The sequence below is a fragment of the Lithobates pipiens genome, unplaced genomic scaffold (genome assembly GCF_037356315.1).
Source record: "Lithobates pipiens isolate NorthernLeopardFrog02 unplaced genomic scaffold, aLitPip1_a1.2 Scaffold_19, whole genome shotgun sequence".
Taxonomy (NCBI): Eukaryota; Metazoa; Chordata; class Amphibia; order Anura; family Ranidae; genus Lithobates; species Lithobates pipiens.
In genome coordinates, this window is record NW_027507764.1 from 574,298,832 (window position 1) to 574,323,143 (window position 24,312).

General features: G+C 43.5%; 1 protein-coding gene across 1 annotated transcript in view; it reads right to left on the reverse strand.

The window, feature by feature from the left end:
• The window catches only part of LOC143998112 (collagen alpha-1(XXII) chain-like), a 393,374-nt gene that overhangs the window by 36,356 nt on the left and 332,706 nt on the right, over positions 1-24,312 (reverse strand). The window contains exons 20-23 of the mRNA XM_077493857.1: positions 16,967-17,011; positions 16,835-16,864; positions 11,740-11,793; positions 8,278-8,331 (exon numbers count right to left, since the gene is read on the reverse strand). Of these exons, the coding sequence (XP_077349983.1) occupies positions 8,278-8,331; positions 11,740-11,793; positions 16,835-16,864; positions 16,967-17,011 (183 nt within the window). The remainder of the gene's footprint in view (positions 1-8,277; positions 8,332-11,739; positions 11,794-16,834; positions 16,865-16,966; positions 17,012-24,312) is intronic.

The following is a 24,312-nucleotide window of genomic DNA, read 5'->3' on the forward strand; positions in this document are numbered from 1 at the left end:
AAGATAGGGTCAGTAGAGCAGTGGACGAAATCAGTAGGGCAGAAGTTAGGGTCAGTAGAGCAGTGGACAGTATTAGTAGGGCAGAAGATAGGGTCAGTAGAGCAGTGGACAGTATCAGTAGGGCAGAAGATAGGGTCAGTAGAGCAGTGGACAGTATCAGTAGGGCAGAAGATAGGGTCAGTAGAGCAGTGGACAGTATCAGTAGGGCAGAAGATAGGGTCAGTAGAGCAGTGGACGGTATCAGTAGGGCAGAAGATAGGGTCAGTAGAGCAGTGGACAGTATCAGTAGGGCAGAAGATAGGGTCAGTAGAGCAGTGGACGAAATCAGTAGGGCAGAAGTTAGGGTCAGTAGAGCAGTGGACAGTATCAGTAGGGCAGAAGATAGGGTCAGTAGAGCAGTGGACAGTATCAGTAGGGCAGAAGATAGGGTCAGTAGAGCAGTGGACAGTATCAGTAGGGCAGAAGATAGGGTCAGTAGAGCAGTGTATGCTATCAGTAGGGCAGAATACAGGGATAGTAGAGCAGTGGATGGTATCAGTAGGGCAGAAGATAGGGTCAGTAGAGCAGTGGACGAAATCAGTAGGGCAGAAGTTAGGGTCAATAGAGCAGTGGACAGTATCAGTAGGGCAGAAGATAGGGTCAGTAGAGCAGTGGTCAGTATCAGTAGGGCAGAAGATAGGGTCAATAGAGCAGTGGACGGTATCAGTAGGGCAGAAGATAGGGTCAGTAGAGCAGTGGACAGTATCAGTAGGGCAGAAGATAGGGTCAGTAGAGCAGTGGACGGTATCAGTAGGGCAGAAGATAGGGTCAGTAGAGCAGTGGACGGTATCAGTAGGGCAGAAGATAGGGTCAGTAGAGCAGTGGACAGTATCAGTAGGGCAGAAGATAGGGTCAGTAGAGCAGTGGACGGTATCAGTAGGGCAGAAGATAGGGTCAGTAGAGCAGTGGACGGTATCAGTAGGGCAGAAGATAGGGTCAGTAGAGCAGTGGATGGTATCAGTAGGGCAGAAGATAGGGTCAGTAGAGCAGTGGATGGTATCAGTAGGGCAGAAGATAGGGTCAGTAGAGCAGTGGATGGTATCAGTAGGGCAGAAGATAGGGTCAGTAGAGCAGTGGATGGTATCAGTAGGGCAGAATACAGGGATAGTAGATCAGTGGATGATGTCAGTAGGGCAGTAGAAGGTGTCAGTAGCTTTTTATTTTTGTTATTTAATAATTTTTTTTGTATTTTGTACTATTTTATTTTATTACTATTATTTCTTTTTAACAACTTTATTTTGTATCATTTCTCAACATGGTGTGAGCTCAGCAGGCACAGTTTAGATGAAGAGGAAGATTTCTATTATGATATATTGCATTTTATACTTTTGCGTTATTTGGATCATGCAGCTCCTATAACCTGTTCCCCCCGATAACAAAAGAATCATTTCAAATATGGAATAATAGAACAAGAAAGGGAAATTAAATTCTCTTTTTCATAAGCAGTCATCTGAGACACTTAGCGAAATTTCAATTAGAACACAAAAGATCCTGTAAATGCCGCCAGGATCCAGAATGCTCACAGATTGGGCAGAATTGAAACTCGGCCAGCCACCACTTATTTGTGCTAAAGAAAAAAAAAAGAAAAAAGAAATCCTCATTAGACAACGCCGTATCTATCCCGTAATGACATCCATTAACAGGGTGCCAAAAACACAGACGAGAGCTCAATGGAGTCGTATGGCCCATTACCGGCAGTCGTATCCCCCGCACTCTGCACTCAACACACAACATTTCTCAGCGCGGGAAACTTTCATCGGAAGGCAGCGAGCTCGCGGCCAGGAGGCCCAAAATCAGTTTCCACTTGAATAAGCGGATTGAAATTCATTTGTCTTATCTTTTAAGCTGAGACCTTTCCTATTCAGTAAAAAAGATATAAAAGCGAATTTAATTACCTCGCTCTCGTACTTCAGCCGCATTACAGGTGCCATAAGACATTGTGCTTTGCAGCTTTTCTCAATACAGTTAAAGGAGGACTCTGGCCCAAGTGAGAATAACGCCCTGTACACACGGTCGGACATTCCGACCACAAAATCCGTCGGAAATTTTTTTTGTCCGAAACTTGTGTTGCATACATACGGTCGCACAAATTTGTCGGAAAATCCGATCGTTCGGAACGAGGTGACGGGACTATAAACGGGCCAGTAGCCAACAGCTTTCGTCTCTTAGTTTATCCTGAGCATGCGTGGCACTTTGGCCGTTGGAAATGTCTACACACGATCGGAATAGTGTGTAGATCGGATTTTGTTGCCGGAAAATTTTAGATCCTGCTCTCAAACTTTGTGCGTCGGAAAAGCCGACAGAAAAAGTCAGATGGAGCCCACACACGATCGGATTTTCCAAAAAACATAATCCGATCTGACTTTTTCCATTGAAATTTCCAACCGTGTGTATGGGGCATTAGAATTAGAATTGAAGCACCACGCATATTTCGGGGGGTCCAAGAGCCCCCTCGATCGGGGCTTGACTGGCAGCCAAACCAGCTGCTGATAAGACCTGTGCTTTCACACTGGAAAAAATACCATCGTAGGTCCAGACTGACAACTCATGGGTCCCCCCGGGCAATAGGAGATTATGGGCCCCCCAGGCAATAGGAGATTATGGGGCCCCCAGGCAATAGGAGATTATGGGGCCCCCAGGCAATAGAAGATTATGAGGCCCCCAGGCAATAGGAGATTATGGGGCCCCCAGGCAATAGGAGATTATGGGGCCCCCAGGCAATAGAAGATTATGAGGCCCCCAGGCAATAGGAGATTATGGGGCCCCCAGGCAATAGAAGATTATGAGGCCCCCAGGCAATAGGAGATTATGAGGCCCCTAGGCAATAGGAGATTATGGGGCCCCCAGGCAATAGAAGATTATGAGGCCCCCAGGCAATAGGAGATTATGGGGCCCCCGGGCAATAGGAGATTATGGGGCCCCCGGGCGATAGAAGATTATGGACCCCACCAGGCAATAGGAGATTATGGGGCCCCCAGGCAATAGAAGATTATGAGGCCCCCAGGCAATAGAAGATTATAAAGGCCCCCAGGCAATAGGAGATTATGGGGCCCCCAGGCAATAGGAGATTATGGGGCCCCCAGGCAATAGGAGATTATGGGGCCCCCAGGCAATAGATTATGGCCACACAGTATACACACACACATACAGTATACACACACAGACACACAATATACACACACAGTATACACACACTGAAAGGGTACTGGAGAGATGGGGCAGCTATAATCTCGGGATCTTTAAAAAAAACACAGATTTTTACATACTGTCCCTGGTTTTATTGAGGCTGGCAACCCTGATGGGGCCCCTTAGTGGCATGGGGCCCTCGGGCAGTGCCCGAGTGCCCGAATGGTCAGTCCGCCCCTGGGTCCAGTTCACTTCTGGCTTGTTCATATTGTTGCCAGGCAGCTATTTCTAGCAAAATACATTTTAACATGTGTGCAAAAAATTTTACAAATTGCCCTAGTAGGCAAGTGGTTAAACTTGTGTAAAGATTTGTGAATTAGGTCTAAGTTCTTTTAAATTTTTTTTTTTTCTTTTTTGGAGGATTGTAGTTGCTGTAATCATAGCAGTTGGTCTTGCCAGCAAGAACGTTCTCATGCAGTTCCTGGCATATGATGACAACGCTTACTAAATGTGTCTCTATGTAGAAAAGCGTTGTCATCCTATATTGTGATCTGGACTACAGAAGGTCACTTACTCAGCCATGTAAAAAAATAAATAAATAAAAAATAGACCTGAATCCAATTTTCTGCTGTTGAGACTAATGGCCCTGTACACGCGATGGGACTTTCAGATGGAAAATGTGCGATCGGATCGCGTTGTCGGAAATTCCGATCGTGTGTGGGCTCCATCTGACTTTTTCCGTCGGAATTTCCAACACACAAAGTTTGAGAGCAGGATCTAAAATTTTCCGACAACAAAATCCGACCGTTTGTAGACAATTCTGATGGACAAGGTGCCACGCATGCTCAGAATAAATTACGAGACGAAAGCAATTGGCCCTCTTTATAGTCCCGACGTACGTGGTTTACGTCACCTCGTTCTGAACGATCGGATTTTCTGTCAACTTTGTGCGATCGTGTGTATGCAAGACAAGTTTGGGCCAAAATCTGTTCGGAAAAAAAATCAGATGGATTTTGTCGTCAGAATGTCCGACCGTGTGTACAGGGCATAACTCAAAATTGAAAAAGGTTACTGATTCGTCATATTTTAGACAAGATACCTGCAGAGAAATGATAAACTATAGAATAAAAAAAAATTGAGCAAAGAAATGCCCCAGAAAAGCCCTAATGCCGCGTACACACGATCGGAATTTTGGTTGGAAAAAGCTCTGATGGTTTTCCCGACTAAATTTCCCACGGGATTTCGCTCAAGCTGTCTTGCCTACACACGGTCACACCAAATTCCAACCTTTAAGAACGCGGTGACGTACAACACGTATGACGGGACTAGAAAAAGGAAGTTCAATAGCCAGAAGCCAATAGCGTCCATCTCATAGTTGAATCTGAGCATGTGTGATTTTTTGCGCATTGGAATTGCATACACACGATCGGAAATTTCCGATAGAAACTTTTTCCGTTGGAAAAATTGAGAACCTGCTCTCAATCTTCCACTGCCAAGAACGCGGTGACGTACAACACTACGACGAGCCAAGAAAATTAAGTTCAATGCTTCCAAGCATGCGTCAAATTGTTTCCAAGCATGCGTAGGAATTTTGTGCGTCGGAATTGGAATTTCCGATCGGAACTTTTTCCGACCGAAAAATTGAGAACCTGCTCTCAATCTTTTGCTGGCGGAAATTCGAGCAGCAAAATTCAGATGGAGCCTACACACGGTCGCATTTTCCGACGAAAAGCTCTCATTGGTCTTTTGCTGGCCGAAATTTCCGGCCGTGTGTCCGCGGCATTAGAGAAAAAAAAAAATCACAATAAGCGTATATTGATTGGTTTGCCCAAAAGTTATAGTGTCTACAAAATAGAGGATAGTTTTATGGCATTTTTATTATTCATTTTTTTTATTAGTAATGGCGGTGATCTGCGATTTTTAATCGGGAATATGGCGGACACATCGGACACTTTTGACACTATTTTGGGACCGTTGTCATTTATAGAGCGATCAGTGCTATAAAAATGCACTGATTACTGTGTAAATTACACTGGTAAAGGGTTATTAACCACTAGGGGGCGATCAAGGGGGTAAGTGTGTCCTATGGAGTGATTCTAACTGTGGGGGGGGGGGGTGGGCTACTAGTCACATGACAGCGATCACTGCTCCTGATGACAGGGAACGGTGATCTCTTTGATGACACAAGCCAGAATGGGGAAATGCCTTGTTTACATAGGAATCTCTCTGTTCTGAGGCTCCGTGACACGATCGGCAGGAGACCGGCAGACATCAAGTCCGCCGGTACCGCGGGCACGTTAACGCTGTGCGTGGCAGCGTGCGCGCCGGCGTGAGTGCCGGCGTGCGCGCCTGCTATCTCAGCCTCTTAAAGGGGACATACAGGTACGCCCATTTTCCCACCGCTGCCATTGTGCCGACGTATATCGGCGTGCAGCAGTTGGCAAGTGGTTAATCATTGTTAAATTATTCAAAACATGTTTTTTGCAAATATAAATGTGTCTATGGATTGCCATCTGTGCTCATTACTTTATGGGTCCACCTGTCCATGGGATAAAGACATGGGCATTCTTTTTGGATGGAGCTTCTTGCCTGATAACAAGTAAAGTATTTTTGAGGAACCTAACCAACACAAATATTACACAGTAAAAACACTTAGCCCTTGTACACGCGATGGGAGATTCCGACGGAATGTGTCCGATCGGAGCGTTTTGTCGGATTTTCCGACTGTGTGTGGTCTGCATCGGACTGTTTCCGTCGGAATATCCGACGGACCAAGTTTTCCAACTTGCCGGAAATATTTTCCGACAAAATGCTCCGATCGGACATACTCCGATCATGTGTAGAGAATTCCGATCGGTCAAAGTGCCACGCATGCTCAGATCAAATTCCTACATCAAAGCTATTGGCTACTAGCCTGTTTCGGGCAAAATCCGTTGGACAAAATCCGACGGATTTGGTTGTCGGAATCTCCGACCGTGTGTACAAAGGCTTATAGTTTCATAATTGGTAAGGTTAAATAAAGAAACTTGTCTATCCAGTTCAACCTGTGTGGGTGGTTGTTTATGTCGATAATTATTTCCCATATCCTTGTATATTGTGTTCACTAAGATGCAAGTCCAAGAGTCTGTTAAAACTATCAATACTTCCTGCTGACACCACCAATTGTGGAAGAGAGTTCCACATCTGTCCCTGACAGTGAAAACCGCCCCCCCCCCCCCCCCCTACGCAGTGTAAGGTTAAACCACTTTTCCTCCAATCTCATTGTGTGGCCCCATATCTACTTACTAGGGTTGCCACCTTTTCTTCAAGTCAAACCCGAACACTTTAGCAGCGCACACTCACAATTTTGTTATAGTATGAACTATACATATATTTTGCTATTAAAGCGGGAGTCCGCCGGGACTCCGAGTTTTTTTTTTTTTTTTAAAGCCAGCAGCTACAAATACTGCAGCTGCTGACTTTTAAAATAGTGACACTTACCTGTCCAGCGCGCCCGCGATGTCGGCACCCGAAGTTGATCTCTAGATCGTCTGTCGGGTGCTGCCGCCGCCATCTTGGGTATGGGAATCAGGAAATGGAGCCTTTCGGCTTCATTTCCCGGTTCCCTACTGCGCATGCGCGAGCCGCGCTGCGCAATAAGGACGGTCCCTGCTGCCTCTGGGATCTGTGTGTTTCCCAGCAGGCAGCGGGGCATTTGCGGAAAGGGGCGGGCACTTGCGGAAAGGGGCGTAATCTACGCCCCTTTCCGCAGAGAGCTATCCCGGAAGTGGGTGCAGAATACCTGTACTGTACAGGTATCTGCACCCCCCTCCCCCCTGAAAGGTGCCAATTGTGGCGCCGGAGGGGGGGAGGGTTCCGATGAGCGGAAGGTCCACTTTAGGGTGGACCTCCGCTTTAAACAACATTTCTAATCATATGAAGTTAATAACAAGAGTTCCCCTTTACACCAGAGTCCACAGAGTTCCCCTTTACATCTGAACTCGCAGAGTTCCCTTTCACTATAAGGGGGGTCTCTGCAAGCTCTGATGTAAGGGAGAACTCTGGGGACTCTGACATAAGGGATGCTCTGGGAACCCTGATTTAAGGGGGAACACTTTGAACTCTGATGTACGGAGAGGACTCTGATGTAAGGGAGAACACTGTGGCCTCTGGTGTAAAGGGGAACTCTGATGTAAGGGGTGCTCTGAGAACCCTGATTTACCTTAATGTACTCACTCAGAGGAGAGAAAAAGGAGAGACTTCAGTCACAGACAGGGATGGACGGTGAGCTCACTCACCCCTTGGCAGTCAGCACCTCTCATCCAGATGTATCTGAGGCTGCTGGACTTCAAATTTCCGGCCCCAACTTTCCTTTTCTGAGGCACAGCGCCAGGGATTGGAGTGTGGGCAGACGCAGAGGGGTAGGGGTGGGGAGAAGGAGAGGTGCAGATCGAGCCCTCTATCCTCTCTCATCTGTGTGTGTGTTTGAGGGGGTTGTTAGTGCTGGCATTGGGCATTGTGAAAGAGTGTAACAGACACTCCCAGCTTAGACAACTGCAGCCAGCAACCCTGCTGGGAAGCCATAGTCCAGTCTGAATAATGTGTCCAGGTTTCAGGTAGTCTGAAACCCGGACACATTATTCCAAACCCGAACTGTCCGGGGGAATCCTGGACAGGTAGCAACCCTACTACTTACACTCCCTGAGACTAACTAGTTTCCTACCTTCGCTGGGATCACCATTGAGATGTTTGTATATCGCTCTCATATCTCCTCTCCAGGAAGAATACATTTAGCGCTTGTAGTTGTTTCTCATAATTGAGGTCCTCCAGAACGCTTATTAACTTTGTTGCCTTTCCCTGGACTCTTTCCAGCTCCAGCATATCCTTCCTGAGGATTGGTGACCAGAATTGGATGGAATACTGGAATATGGCCGAACCCAGAATTTTATAAAGTGTCAGGATAATAGTTTTCTCTCTGGAGTATATCCCCTTTTTTTATACATGCTAGTAGTCAGCTAAGCTTTGCTGGCTGCGGCTTGACATTGCATGCTATTGCTCAGTCTATCTTCTACTAGTTGGCTCCACTTTAACAAACAGATGGCCACCGTGGATATAAAAAAGAGTTTGGCTTACCCGCTGTCCTTCAAGTCCTGGGAGACCGGCACTGCCCTTGGAGCCTTCTGGTCCCTATAGGGAGAGAGTTCATTTGCAGTTTTAGGGACATTTTCAGACGTTTATCAGAAATCATGGTTTTCATTTATGGACAATATGGTACTTAAATAATCTCATAAATATAGAACAACGATGGCAAAAAGGACCAAGAGGTCTATTGAGCAAAGAAATGATGTGGGTCCCCACAGACGGGTGACCCAAGAAAAAGTGAGGATCACTGAGGAACAAAACCCACTAGTCCAAAATTATTTAGAAAATTTAATTCATAGAAAATTCATTAAAAAAAACATATTTTTACTATAATGTATAAAGTTGGGACCAGCGTGGGATCCTACCGGCGTCCGGACGGTATATATGTTTTATGTTTTTTGTAAACACGGGTTTGTTCTGTGTGTTTATGTCCCCCTAGATCAGTGCCTGCTGGGATTGGAGATTGTTTTTTTTGCATCTCAGTAGTCAACTTTATAGGTTTTTTAATGGTGGCCTTCCCACACACCATATTGTACGTGTTTTAGTGGTACACATATGACATTTTTGCAATCTATACATTATAGTAAAAATATGTTTTTTATGAATTTTCTATGAATTAAATTTTCTAAATAATTTTGGACTAGTGGGTTTTGTTCCTCAGTGATCCTCACTTTTTCTTGGGTCACCCGTCTGTGGGGACCCACATCATTTCTTTGCATATTATGTTGGAGGTTAGAGAACACTTCCACTCATTATCCACTACACGTAACCTTAGTAGACCAGCTGTTTTTTCTTTTATGTTCAAGAGGTCTATTGAGTCTCCCTATTTTGTTTTACTCTTTTTTTTTTTTTTTTTCATGTTTAACCTTTTTTGTCTGCGTGTACATTTATGTTTGTCCTAAGCATGTTTAAATCCACCTACTGTTGACTGACTCACTACCTATGCTTGAAGTCTATTCCAAGCAACAACTACTCTTTTAGTAAAATAATACTTTCTAATGTTAGTTTTGAACTTTCCTATTGTTAGATTGAGGTCATGTCCCTGTGTTCTTGATCTTAGCTTTATGCTGGAAATACTACCCCCCCCCCCCCCCCCCGAACCTTATTCACACCTCTCCCGTCTTTAAAGGTTTCAGTCATGTCTCCCCTTTCCCTTCTTTCCTCCAGACTGTACATATTAGGTTGCTGCAGTCTCTACTGATATGTTTTATCCCTCAGACATTTCACCATTGTTGTTGCCCGTCTGTGGAATCGTTCTGGCTCATCAATATCTGTTCGTAAATGAGGCCTTCAGAACTGGACACAGTATTCTAAATGAAGTCTAAGTAAAAATCTATATAGAGGAATCGGGGCCTCCTTCCTCTTTATGGTGATCCATCTAGTGATATAAAGATCTGTTAAAAGAAATCAGGGCCTCCTTTCTCCTGCTGATGATCCCTCTAGTGATATAAAGATCTATATGGAGGAATCAGGACCTCCTTCCTCCTGCTGGTGACCCCTCTAGTGATATAAAGATCTATATGGAGGAATCAGGACCTCCTTCCTCCTGCTGGTGATCCCTCTAGTGATATAAAGATCTATATAGAGGAATCAGGACCTCCTTCCTCCTGCTGGTGACCCCTCTAGTGATATAAAGATCTATATAGAGGAATCAGGATCTCCTTCCTCCTGCTGGTGACCCCTCTAGTGATATAAAGGTCTATATAGAGGAATCAGGACCTCCTTCCTCCTGCTGGTGACCCCTCTAGTGATATAAAGATCTATATAGAGGAATCAGGACTTCCTTCCTCTTTATGGTGACCCCTCTAGTGATATAAAGATCTATATGGAGGAATCAGGACCGCCTTCCTCCTGCTGGTGACCCCTCTAGTGATATAAAGATCTATATAGAGGAATCAGGACTTCCTTCCTCTTTATGGTGACCCCTCTAGTGATATAAAGATCTATATGGAGGAATCAGGACCGCCTTCCTCCTGCTGGTGACCCCTCTAGTGATATAAAGATCTATATATAGGAATCAGGACTTCCTTCCTCTTTATGGTGACCCCTCTAGTGATATAAAGATCTATATAGATGAATCAGGTCCTCCTTCCTCTTTATGCCTTCCTGCCTAGAGGAGAGATATGGGGACTTATAGACCCCACATCTCTTCATAAAGAGGACCTATCATACCCTATTCCATTTACAAGGGATGTTTACATTCCTTGTAATAGGAATAAAAGTGATAAAAAAAATTAAAGTGAAAGCTGAAAGCTGATGAGGCTGCACTGGTGGGCCCCTCACTGATGAGGCTGCATTGGCAGGCCACCCACTGATGAGGCTGAACTGGCAGGCCCCTCGCTGATAAGGCTGCACCGGCAGGCCACCCAGCTGATGAGGCTGCACTGGCGGGCCCCTCGCTGATGAGGCTGCATTGGCAGGCCATCCAGCTGATGAGGCTTAACTGGCAGGCCCCTCGCTGATGAGGCTGCACCAGCAGACCACCCAGATGATGAGGCTGCACTGGCGGGCCCCTCGCTGATGAGGCTGCACTGGCAGGCCACCCAGCTGATGAGGCTGCACTGGCAGGCCACCCAGCTGATGAGGCTGCACTGGCAGGCCCCTCGCTGATGAGGCTGCACTGGCGGGCCCCTCGCTGATGAGGCTGCATTGGCAGGCCATCCAGCTGATGAGGCTTAACTGGCAGGCCCCTCGCTGATGAGGCTGCACCAGCAGACCACCCAGATGATGAGGCTGCACTGGCGGGCCCCTCGCTGATGAGGCTGCACTGGCAGGCCACCCAGCTGATGAGGCTGCACTGGCAGGCCACCCAGCTGATGAGGCTGCACTGGCAGGCCACCCAGCTGATGAGGCTGCACTGGCAGGCCCCTCGCTGATGAGGCTGCACTGGCAGGCCACCCAGCTGATGAGGCTGCACTGGCAGGCCACCCAGCTGATGAGGCTGCACTGGCAGGCCACCCACTGATGAGGATGCACTGGCAGGCCCCTCGCTGATGAGGCTGCACTGGCAATCCACCCACTGATGAGGCTGCACTGGCAGGCCACCCAGCTGATGAGGCTGCACTGGCAGGCCACCCAGCTGATGAGGCTGCACTGGCAGGCCACCCAGCTGATGAGGCTGCACTGGCAGGCCACCCACTGATGAGGATGCACTGGCAGGCCCCTCGCTGATGAGGCTGCACTGGCAATCCACCCACTGATGAGGCTGCACTGGCAGGCCACCCAGCTGATGAGGCTGCACTGGCAGGCCACCCAGCTGATGAGGCTGCACTGGCAGGCCACCCACTGATGAGGATGCACTGGCAGGCCCCTCGCTGATGAGGATGCACTGGCAGGCGCCTCGCTGATGAGGCTGCACTGGCAGGCCACCCACTGATGAGGCTGCACTGGGGGGCCCCCCACTGATGAGCTTTGATTATAAATTGATGAATTTACTTTTTATTATTCACTTACAGGTGATCCAGGTGGTCCCAGAGGCCCCTGAGGTCCTCGCGGCCCAGGAGTTCCCTGTAAAGACATGAAATAAATATTATAAAATAAACAGTATACCGAACAACTGCAGGAAGCCAGGAAGACAAAGTTAATCAATAGAGAAAAGCCGGTGTCATGTAACTGCACTTGGATAACACAAAAAATAATACAACAGACTTAAAATGAAACAGAATCTAAAATCTATTTATAAATAAATACATAAAGCTCAATTTGCAGCGCTAACACACAGAAATAAGGATTCCTTTTGTTAAAAAAGTGACAGTTATTTTCAGCTTACTCCAATGAGATTTGAAAATTACAGTCTAAAATAAAGATCTTCATTTGTGGTTTGTGAATTGAGACTGTAACAGTTATTAAGTTTATCATGTAACACTAATTTGTGCATGCCGTGTGGAAATGAAAGTCGCATATGTTTTTATACATTTTGTAATCCCCATCATGGCACATATAGAGATGATTGGAGGATACAGTACATTAGAAGTTTGGTATTGTCAATCAAAGGGTCATTAACAAAGCAGTGGTATGAACTTATCAAAGCCATAATGATGCTTACATTTTTGTTTTTGTTTTAAAAGCACCGTACCTTTAGTGCTCTTTTAGACAGGTGGCTACTGAGTGGTAAAAACAGACAATCGAGCTGTGGTTTTACCGCCCCTTAGCCTCCCACCCGATCTGTCCAGGTACAGCTGCACAGGGCTGCATACATGCCACGACCATGATCAGGGGCGTAACTATAGGGGGTGCAGCAGTCGCGACCGCAACTGGGCCCTGCGCTGCAGGGGGCCCATGCAGCCCCCTCTACATATGGCCGGCAGCAGCATAGGCAGCTAGGGGTACCAGTGCATCATGCACATGGGTGGCTGGAGGTGGAGGGTGACTACCAGAGCTCCATGCTCGACTATCGCAGTGGCTTCTCTTTAGTTGTGCATTCCCCACATGACCTGTGTCCTCGGCCGGCTCCTCAGAGTACCCCTCTCCTGCTCCATGCATTGCCGCTCAGTCCGATGTCTGTTCTCCCCAGCCAGAGTCCCGCCCCCCCTGAGTCTGGCCCACACTGCACTGCATACTTCTCCCGGGTAAACAAACTTTAAGCATACAGATGTAGTGCAGCCCTATGAGAGCCGGCTCCCTGGAGGACACTGCAGGCTTGTCTGCCAGCCCCCCTCCTCCCCCGTCATACACAGATGATGAAAGGTCTTTCTGGGAGATATGCTGATCACCCGTCCAGCACACTGGATGGAGCCCAGGCCAACATGGATGAGTGCGTGGCCTGCAGCTTGGTCATGGTGAGTGAGAGGACCCCATCCCCCGCACACCATTACTTACCCCCTCCATCTACCCCTGGGGACAGGGGCCCCTTCTCACGTGGGGACAGGGACCCCCATCTCCCCTGGGGACAGAGACCCCTTCTCACCTGGGGGCAGTAACTTCATCTGCCCTGGAGAAAAGGACCTTATCTCTTCTGGGGACGGGACCCCATCCTGCCTAGGGACAGTCCCCCAATGGGGCACCTAAAAATTAAAAAAATAATAATAAAAAAAACTACTGATGCCAGTGGTGGAACTACTGGGCTCACAAAGGTCATACCTGTGACCACGCCCTGGAGTTCCACCGTCAGACTTGGAGGGAAGGGCCCTGGCTGGGGTTCAGGGGGGCCCTTCATGGTTTCTTAGATCGGGGCCCTGAAGGTTCTAGTTACGCCACTGACCACGATGTCTTGTGTTGCGCATTTTTGACTCAGGGTGCAGAGTTTGACGGGTCATATCATGGAAAACCACATTGTTTTCGATTGCTATATATATATATATATATATATATATATATATATATATATATATATATATATATATATATATATATATATATATATATATATATATATATATATATATATATATATATATAGAGCTGTACAATTAATCGTCAATCGTTATCGTGATCTTGACTAAAGTGTGTTTCACAATTCTTTCTATGTAAAAAATTCTCTCTGCTCTTCTGAAGCCCTCAAAAGAAAGGAAGAGAAAAAACTGGGCAGTCTGCCAAGAATCACAACATTCTTTATCAATTCTTTATCAGTTGAATTTAAGTATAAACATTGTAACAATTTGTCAATGGAATAGACTTTGGTGTGTAAGTGAAAAAAGTTTAACCATTTAAACACTAAACCTTTTTCTTTTTTTTACATTTCTTGGTTTCAAGTTAAAATCATTTTTTTTTTGCTAGAAAATTACTTAGAACCCCCAAACTATATATATATATATATATATATATATATATATATATATATATATATATATATATATTTTTTTTTTTTTTTTTTTTTTTTTTTTTTTTTTTTTTGTAGACACCCTAGAAAATAAAATGGTGGTTGTTGCAATATTTTATGTCACACTGTATTTGCGCAGCGGTCTTCCAAATGCAATTTTTTTTTTAATTACTTTTTTTTTTTGTATAATGTGAAAGATTTTATGTCGTGAGAATCGTGATCTTTTTATTGTAAGCAAAAAAATAGTGATTCTCATTTTGGCCAGAATCGTGCAGGGACAGTGAAAAAAAAAAAAAAGGCTATAAATAATAATGAAAACATTTTTTAAAGCACCCCCGTCCCCCTGTCCAGTGGCGAACACATACGTAGGTCATGCCCACATATGTAAACAATCTTCACTACAAACATTATAATTCTAGCCCAGACCTCCTCTGTAACTCTAAACATGTAAACTGTAAAAAAATGTAAAGCGTCGCCTATGGTGATTTTTACGTATCGTAGTTTGGCGCCATTCCACGAGCATGCACAATTTTAAAGCGTGATGTGTTAGGTATTTATTTGCTCGGCGTAACATCATCTTTCATATTTTATAAAAAAAATTGGGTTATACGTTGTTGTTTTTTTTTTTCATTCAAGTTTATTTTTATTTTTTTTTTAAATGTGTTTGAAAAAACCCCAGTGCAAATATCGTGTGAAAATTTTTTTTGCAACAAATGCCATTTTATTCTCTAGAGCCTCTGCTAAAAAAAATGCTATAAAGTTTTGGGGCTCTATGTAATATTCCAGCGAAAAAAATAAATAAAATAACTTACTTTTACATGTAGAAGTGTCAGAATAAGCCTGGTCCTTAAAGAGGGATTCCACCTAAAAAAAAATATTAAAAGCCAGCAGCTATAAATACTACAGCTGCTGACTTTTAATAAATGGACACTCACCTGTCCCGGGTTCCAGTGATGCCGGCAGCCGAGGCCGATCGACCGCTCGGCTCTCGGCTGCTGCCGTCACCATTCTAGGTGAGGGAATCAGGAAGTGAAGCGAATCAGCTTCACTTCCCGGTTCCCTACTGCGCATGCGTGAGACGCGCAGCGCAATAGAAATTCTCCGCGCTGTCACTTGGACCCGTGTGTGTCCCAGCAGACAGCGCGGCAGGACAGGATATGACATAGACTCCCACGGGAGTCTATGCCCGGAAGTGGGTGTAAATACCTGTCTTTGACAGGTATCTCCACCCCCCTGTAAGGTGCCAATTGTGACACCGGAGGGGGGGAGGGTTCCGATTAGCGGAGGTTCCATTTTAGGGTGGAACCCCGCTTTAAAGTGGTTGTAAACCCACAAAAAAAAAAATAACAAGCCTGCAAGACAAAGGTATAATGAGCTAGTATGCACAGCCTACTAGCTCATTATACCTGCATAGCATACTAGCTCGTTATACCTGCATAGCATACTAGCTCATTATGCCTGCATAGCATACTAGCTCATTATGCCTGCATAGCATACTAGCTCATTATGCCTGCATAGCATACTAGCTCATTATAAAATACTTACCTTAGATCGAAGCTTGGAGTTATTTCCGGGTATCGTGGGCTCTGTAGATGTGATTGGCCAGAGCTGCGATGAGGTCACTCCCACGAATGCGCAGGGGAGCCGATGGTAACGGCACAGCAGCTGAAGAGACGGCACGAGCGTGCCGTTTCTTCTTCCGTACGTATGTGCCGATGACGTCGGCATATGTGGATACAGTGAATATCTCCTAAACTGTGCAAGTTTAGGAGATATTCACGGTACCTGCAGGTAATGCTTATTATAGGCTTATCTGTAGGTAAAAGTGGTAGTAAAGGGTTTACAACCACTTTAAAGAGGAAGTAAACCCTGATGGGTTTACTTCCTCTTTTTTTCCCTGCAAAGGTAAAGCATAATGGACTACTGTGCATCGCATAGTAGCTCATTATGTGTCACTTACCTGACACAGGAGCCAGCGAAGTCGCCGCTGTCACCTGCAGTCCGCCGCATCCATCTTGGTTGTGGCGTCTCTCGCAGCTCCGACGAATGACAGCGGAGAAGCCGCGATGACGTCACTCCCGCGCATGCGCACGGGAGTCGCGTCTCGGAGCTCCGACGCTGCCATTCGGCGGAGCCGCGATGACGTCACTCCCGCGCATGCGCACGGGAGTCGACAAATTAGGCAAATCCATTCTTGGACTTGCCGCATTTAGTGCGCCTGCGCGCCGCTGTCTACGGCGCATGCGCCGTAGACAGCGGTGCCCATTTTCGGGCAAATATCTCCTAAACCATATAGGTTTAGGAGATATTACTTGGACCTACAGGTAAGCCTTAATCTAGGCTTACCTGTAGGTCAAAGTTGTTTGGAAGGGTTTACTTCCATTTTAAGTGACTATCTATAGGATATAGGTCATTTTTTTAATTAACTTTAGAACAAACCAGGCCTGATATCTGTGCACAGCATGGGACTTCCACATATATTTGTAACTTTATCTGTTTTTATGAGATACTCGAAAAGGTCCCCATCACAGGTTTGTTGGGTTGAATGCCGTCGGTGAACCCAAACCAGGGCAGTGCCCCAGAAAACGCGAATATAGAGTTTGTGGTAAGAGAATTTGTGATCGGTGCTATTGGTATGGAATGCAATCGCTTCATTTGTATCGCGCCTACATTACATTTTACTATTCCACCAGAAGTTATCTTCTGCTCATCAGTTATAAACAAAACGTTTTTTCATTGTCAGTACACACAAAGTGGTTGTTTTTTTTTTTGGAGACAAACTAATCTTACTTGTTCTCCTTTGAGTCCTTCCTTCTGTATCTAGAACAAAAAAAAAAAAAAAAAGAAACGTACAGAAAGTGATGAACATCGTTGACGATAATTATTCCACACCAAAAGAAAGGGAAATGGAAAAGATCTTACAACACTGCCAGGTATTCCGGGAGGGCCTGCTTCTCCTTTATTACCCTAAATACAAAGACATAAAACTCACTCAATGACATTTTATAGGTAAAAAAGGCAGAGAAAAAAAATGGTATAGGGCCAATTTGATTGACACAATATATTATATATATATATAAAGAGAGAGAGAGAGAGATAGATAGATATAGATATATGAGGTATAACTATGGCCTATGGGTCACCCACTCAGCGCCACCTCAATCCTACAGTGCCAGCAGCAGGTAGATGTGTTGAACTATTCAATATCATATGTCAATGTCCCAGACATTAAAATAAAAATGAATAAATAAAGAAAAAATATATAGATAAATAAACATATAATATTACCAATATAAAATAGAGATGAAATCAAAACATACAATAAGACTAAGCAGCTGTTTAAATAAATATAGTATTACAGTAGTATAACCAGAGCTAAAGTCCTCCTTGCATCAGATAAATACTAAAACAGTGCTATTTTAGTATATATATATATATATATATATATATATATATATATATATATATATATATATATATATATATATATATTGTGTATATATATATATATATATATATATATATATATATTGTGTATATATATATATATATATATAGCACTATGAAAACCATTTAGTTATATAGTAGGTGAGGTTGAAAAAAGACACTATAAGAGAGGGGAATAGATTTGGCGCTATACCATTCCGGGGTGGATCAGCCTTCACAGTATAAGCCACTGTGTCGCTACATTACACCCTATATAAACGAAAAGGTGTATGAAGATGGCCGCTCTGGATGACGTCTTTATGACGAAACGCGTAGGGCGTGGCCAGACAGCTTACACCTTCAGCGTAGACGGCGAGGAAGCCGAGCGGGACTTTTTAAACATACAGCAATACAAACGTGATTTTACCTTACTGATTGTGAGTAGTTTTATGTTGATCTAAATAAATTTATACTTTAAACATACTACACCATGGATATGCCTCTTCCCTGTTATATGTAAACGAGGCACAATATACCCACGGAGGAACGAGGGATTCCCCAGCACCACAGCAGAGGCAGGCCAGGAAGCGACACAGTGGCTTATACTGTGAAGGCTGATCCACCCCGGATGGGGTCATACCTCTGGTGAGAGCAAATAAGTGGTCACCGAGCACTGGGAACAGAAATTGAAGTCACCCCCTCCACCCCTCCCCCATACATGGAAGATTCTTTTACCACCTGATTCTATTTATATTTTTTATCACCGTTTTTTTCACTGTTTTTTTACCATCATACTTTTTCACTTTCTATCATCAATTTTTATCATCTATTTTTCACCTTTATATTTTTTGTCATCATCTTACCCTTTTTTCTCATTTTTTAATTTTTTATATCAATTTTTACATTTTTCCATCAACTTTTATAATCAAGTTTTTATTTGTTTCACCATTTTTTTCACTTTTTCTTCACGGACTTTTTATCACATACCATTTTATGTTTGGACACTTACTTTATGATTGGACACTTGTTCTGTTTTTTTGCATTTAAACAAAAGACACTGGTTTTTGTCACTGGCACTAGCACTTTAGTATTTGTATTTAAGGAATAGTATATCTGTTTATACATATTTTCTGTATGGACTATTGAGATAGATTGATTAACATATACACTACCGTTCAAAAGTTTGGGGTCACCCAAACAATTTTGTGTTTTCCATGAAAAGTCACACTTATTCACCACCATACGTTGTGAAATGAATAGAAAATAGAGTCAAGACATTGACAAGGTTAGAAATAATGATTTGTATTTGAAATAACATTGTTTTTACATCAAACTTTGCTTTCGTCAAAGAATCCTCCTTTTGCAGCAATTACAGCATTGCACACCTTTGGCATTCTAGCTGTTAATTTATTGAGGTAAGCTGGAGAAATTGCACCCCACGCTTCTAGAAGCAGCTCCCACAAGTTGGATTGGTTGGATGGGCACTTCTGGCGTACCATACGGTCAAGCTGCTCCCACAACAGCTCAATGGGGTTCAGATCTGGTGACTGTGCTGGCCACTCCATTACCGATAGAATACCAGCTGCCTGCTTCTGCTGTAAATAGTTCTTGCACAATTTGGAGGTGTGTTTAGGGTCATTGTCCTGTTTTAGGATGAAATTGGCTCCAATCAAGCGCTGTCCACTGGGTATGGCATGGCGTTGCAAAATGGAGTGATAGCCTTCCTTATTCATTTATTTAATGAAGATGCCAGTTGGGGACCTGTGAGGCGTCTGTTTCTCAAACTAGAGACTCTAATGTGCTTATCTTCTTGCTTAGTTGTGCAACGCGGCCTCCCACTTCTTTTTCTACTCTGGTTAGAGCCTGTTTGTGCTGTCCTCTGAAGGGAGTAGTACACACCGTTGTAGGAAATCTTCAATTTCTTTGCAATTTCTCGCATGGAATAGCCTTCATTTCTAAGAACAAGAATAGACTGTCGAGTTTCAGATGAAAGTTCTCTTTTTCTGGCCATTTTGAGCGTTTAATTGACCCCACAAATGTGATGCTCCAGAAACTCAATCTGCTCACAGGAAGGTCAGTTTTGTAGCTTCTGGAAGGAGCTAGACTGTTTTTAGATGTGTGAACATGATTGCACAAGGGTTTGCTAATCATCAATTAGCCTTCTGAGCCAATGAGCAAACACATTGTACCATTAGAACACTGGAGTGATAGTTGCTGGAAATGGGCCTCTATACACCTATGTAGATATTGCACCAAAAACTAGACATTTGCAGTTAGAATAGTCATTTACCACATTAGCAATGTATAGAGTATATTTGTTTAAAGTTAGGACTAGTTTAAAGTTAGCTTCATTGAAAAGTACAGTGCTTTTCCTTCAAAAATAAGGACATTTCAATGTGACCCCAAACTTTTGAACGGTAGTGTACATAGGAGTATTATTTTAGAGTATTATACCCTTACTCTTTTATTTTTATTTCTATTCTTATCTTTATTTTTATTTTTATTTTTAAATTTTTACTCTAAAATATTTGCCAGTCCATCCTATGTGTGTGATTATATGTCAGTATTACATTGTATATCCCTGTATGTTGCGGTCATTCAGGTGCTTATCTAATAGTTTATTGAAAATATCGATGTCCCCCGCTAAGACCACTGCCTGTGGAAGGGAATTCCGCATCCTTGCCGCTCTAAGCCCTTGTACACACGATCAGAGATTCCGACAACCAAATCCGTCAGATTTTGTCCGTCGGATTTTGTCCGAAACTGTTGCATACACACGGTTGGACGAAGTTGTCGGAAAATCCGATCGTTCAGAACGTGATGACGTTATTTCGTTACGACGGGACTACGTTCAGGCTAGTAGCCAATAGCTTTGGTGTAGGAATTTGATCTGAGCATGCGTGGCACTTTGTCCGATCGGAATTCTCTACACAAATTTTCCAACTTGCCGGAAATATTTTCCGACAAAATGCTCCGATCGGACATACTCCAATCGCGTGTAGAGAATTCCGATCGGAGTATGTCCGATCGGAGCATTTTGTCGGAAAATATTTCCGGCAAGTTGGAAAATTTGGTCCGACTGATATTCCGACGGAAACAGTCTGATGCAGACCACACACAGTTGGAATATCCGCCAAAACGCTCTGATCGGACACATTCCGTCGGAATCTCCGACCGTGTGTACAAGGGCTTACAGTAAAGAATCCTCTACATAGTTTAAAGTTAAACCTCTTTCCTTCTATTTTTAATGAGTGGCCACGTGTCTTGTTAAACTCCCTTCTATGAAAAAAGTTGTATCCCTATTGTGGGGTCACCAGTACGGTATTTATAAATTGCAATCATATCCCCTCTCAAGCGTCTCTTCTCCAGAGAGAATAAGTTCAGTGCTCCCAACCTTTCCTCGTAACTAATATCCTCCAGACCCTTTATTAGCTTTGTTGCCCTTCTTTTATTCGCTCCATTTCCAGTACATCCTTCCTGAGGACTGGTGCCCAGAACTGGACAGTATACTCCAGGTGCGGCCGGACCAGAGTCTTGTAGAGCGGGAGAATTATCGTTTTATCTCTGGAGTTGATCCCCTTTTTAATGCCAATATTCTTTTTTTGCTGTGTTAGCAGCAGCTTGGCATTGCATGCCATTGCTGAGCCTATCATCTACTAGGACCCCCAGGTCCTTTTCCATCCTAGATTCCCCCCAGAGGTTCTCCCCCCAGTGTATAGATTGCATTCATATGTTTGCCACCCAAATGCATTATTTTACATTTTTCTATGTTCCAAAATAAAATATGATTCCCGAAGCGCTATGGGTTGTCCTGCCGAGTGATGAATTACCAAATAGGCAGAGTAGGCCCCGGCCTATGTGCCCAACGCCAATTAAGGGCCCCGCAACAACCAATCAAAATAATGTGATTTGAGCTTGAAAGAAGATTATCACAAAGGTATCTTAAATTGTTTACAAAAGATAGAAAAAAAATTATTAAATCAAAGAAACAAAAGCTTTTCATGAAAGACTCTATAGAGAAAATTCTGTATTAATGTAATCTACCCGATAACAATTTAAAGTCCATTTTTAACCAACTTCCCGACTTTTTATACAGTGGCAAGTTGGCTATCCTGCGTGAATTGCCGTATATCTATGGCTGCCCCTTTAAAAACAAAAGCAGGCACGCACACGTGCTGCATGCCGAGGGAACCGAAGCACGTGGCCGGGCACGAGAGCCAGAACGGAGATCTGTGTGTGTAAGCACACAAATCCCGCTTCTGACAGGGGAGGAGAGACAGATCGTGTGTTCCTACAAAGTAGGAACAGCAATCTGGCTCCTCCTCTAGTCAGTCCCCCCCCCCCACAGTTAGAACACAGTGAGGGAACACATTTAACCCCTTGATCGCTCCCTAGTGTTAACCTCTTCCCTGACACTGACATTTATACAGTAAACAGTGCATTTTTATAGCACTGATCGCTGTATAAATGTCAGTTGTCCCAAAAAAGTGTCAAAAGTGTCCGATCTGGCAATGTCTAAAAATCTCAGGTCGCCGCCATTACTAGTAAAAAAAAAAAAAAAAAAAATCTTGATCTTTTTGTTAAAAACAATTTATAAATAAAAAGTTTAAAAAAATAAAATTAAAATAAAAATGCCATTAATCTATTCCCTATTTTGTAGACGCTATAGCTTTTGCGCAAACCAATCAATATACGCTTATTGCGATTTATTTTTTTACCAAAAATATGTAGAAAAAGACATATTTTTCTAAACTGATAAAGACATTTTTTTTTTACATTTTTGGGGAGGATATTTATTATAGCAAAAAGTAAAAAATATTGTTTGTTTTTTTTTGAAAATTGTCGCTTTGTTTTTGTTTATAGCGCAAAAAAAAAAAAAACGCAGATGTGATCAAATACCACCAACCGAAAACTCTATTTGTGGGAAAAAAAGGACGTCTATTTTGTTTGGGTACAAGATCGCGCAATTATTAGTTAAAGCGACGCAGTGGCGAATCGAAAAAAAAATGGCCTGGTCATTAAGGGCGCAAATCCTTCTGGGGCTGAAGTGGTCCATCTTCCTGCAGGTATCAGTTTGTAAGAAAATGTGGTGCAGCCTAGGTACGTGTAATGTACAGTAGTGAAGGTCATCTCCATCTAGTGGTCAATGTGCACACTACTTAGTTCAATGTTATCCAACTAGAGCGCAACCAGCGAGAAACCAGAAACCCGTGAGGCGGAGCCCCAAGGCTTCAAATGCCGAGAGCCCCCCCCCACAGAGTAAATCTGGCACTGCTCCCGCTTTGCAGCACTGGGGTCCTCAGGTAAAATCCCAACCAAGACACTATTCTGCATGGAGTTTGCATGTCCTTCCTGTGCTTGTGGGAGTTTCCTCCCACACTGCAAAGACAAGGGGCGGGCTAATTGGTCCCAGTTTTAAACTGACTATAGTACGTGTGTACAAATGCAGGTGGAATGGAATCCTTAGGCTCCTTGAGGTGAATGTATAATATGTAAAGCACACCTCCCAACTTTTTGAGATGGGAATGAGGGACACCTATCAACAAAAGTATGCAGGCATAGAACACACCCCTTGCCACGCCCCCTTAAAGGAGAATTGTACAAAAAAAAAACAAGATTGGTTAAACCCACAAGTGCTTTTTTTGCCACTTCTATTCCTTTATATTGGCTTTTAGAATTTACAAATGCAGCAATTTAGAAATCAGATGAAATGTTTAGCACTGGGAAACACTTTTTGATAAAAAGTGCATTTTATATACAGCTTCATAGATCAGACCAAAATGAGGGACAAATGAGGAGGAATGAGGGACGGGGGGACATTGCTCCAAATCAGGGACAGTCCCTCGAAATCAGGGGCAGTTGGGAGCTATGTGTAAAGTACTGTGCATTTTATATACAAGAAATCTATGTTTCCAGATAAACAAATAAAACATGCTAAAGGATTCCCAGAGCACTATAGGTTTGCCGAACAGATAGTACAACCGAAGATGTGGGCCCGTTTTAAAAATTACGAAGCCCTGTTCCAAATTTCAATTGGAGAGAAAAAGATTAAAAAGCTATTTATTTGTATTTTTTTTTTATTTCTTTTTTTTGTACAAAACCCATAATGTGCTATGAATCATGTGCACTGCGCACATCCATACATTTTACCCAGTATAGCCTCGGTCCAGTTGTTTACAGTGTTCAGTAGCTCAAGCTGGAATTTACACACTCTAGTGACTCCTCCCATGTCCTGTGCCAAATTTAATCTAGGGAGAGAGAGAAAGCCTGAAGGCTATTTATTTATGTATTTATTTAGCTATTTCTTTTTTTACAAAACCCATAATGTGCTGTGAATCCTGTGCCATGGGCACATCCACACATTTTTTTTTTTTTTTTACCCAGTATCTCCAAGGTCCAGTTGTTTACAGTTTTCAATAGCTGAAGCTGGAATTTACACACACTAGTAACTCCTCCCCATGTCCTGTGCCACATTTCATTTAGGGAGAGAGAGAAAGCCTGAAGGCTATTTATTTATTTATGTATTTATTCAGCTATTTCTTTTTTACAAAACCCATAATGTGCTATGAATCCTGTGCCATGGGCACATCCACACATTTTTTTCTTTTTACCCAGTATCTCCAAGGTCCAGTTGTTTACAGTTTTCAATAGGTGAAGCTGGAGTTTACACACACTAGTGACTCCTCCCCATGTCCTGTATCAAATTTCAATTAGAGATAGAGAGAGTCTGAAGGTTATTTATTTGATTTTTGTTTTATTTTTTTTATTTTTTGTCTACAAAACCCATAATGTGCCATGGGCACATCCTGTTTTAAGGTTTGAGTAAAGAAAAATATTAATTT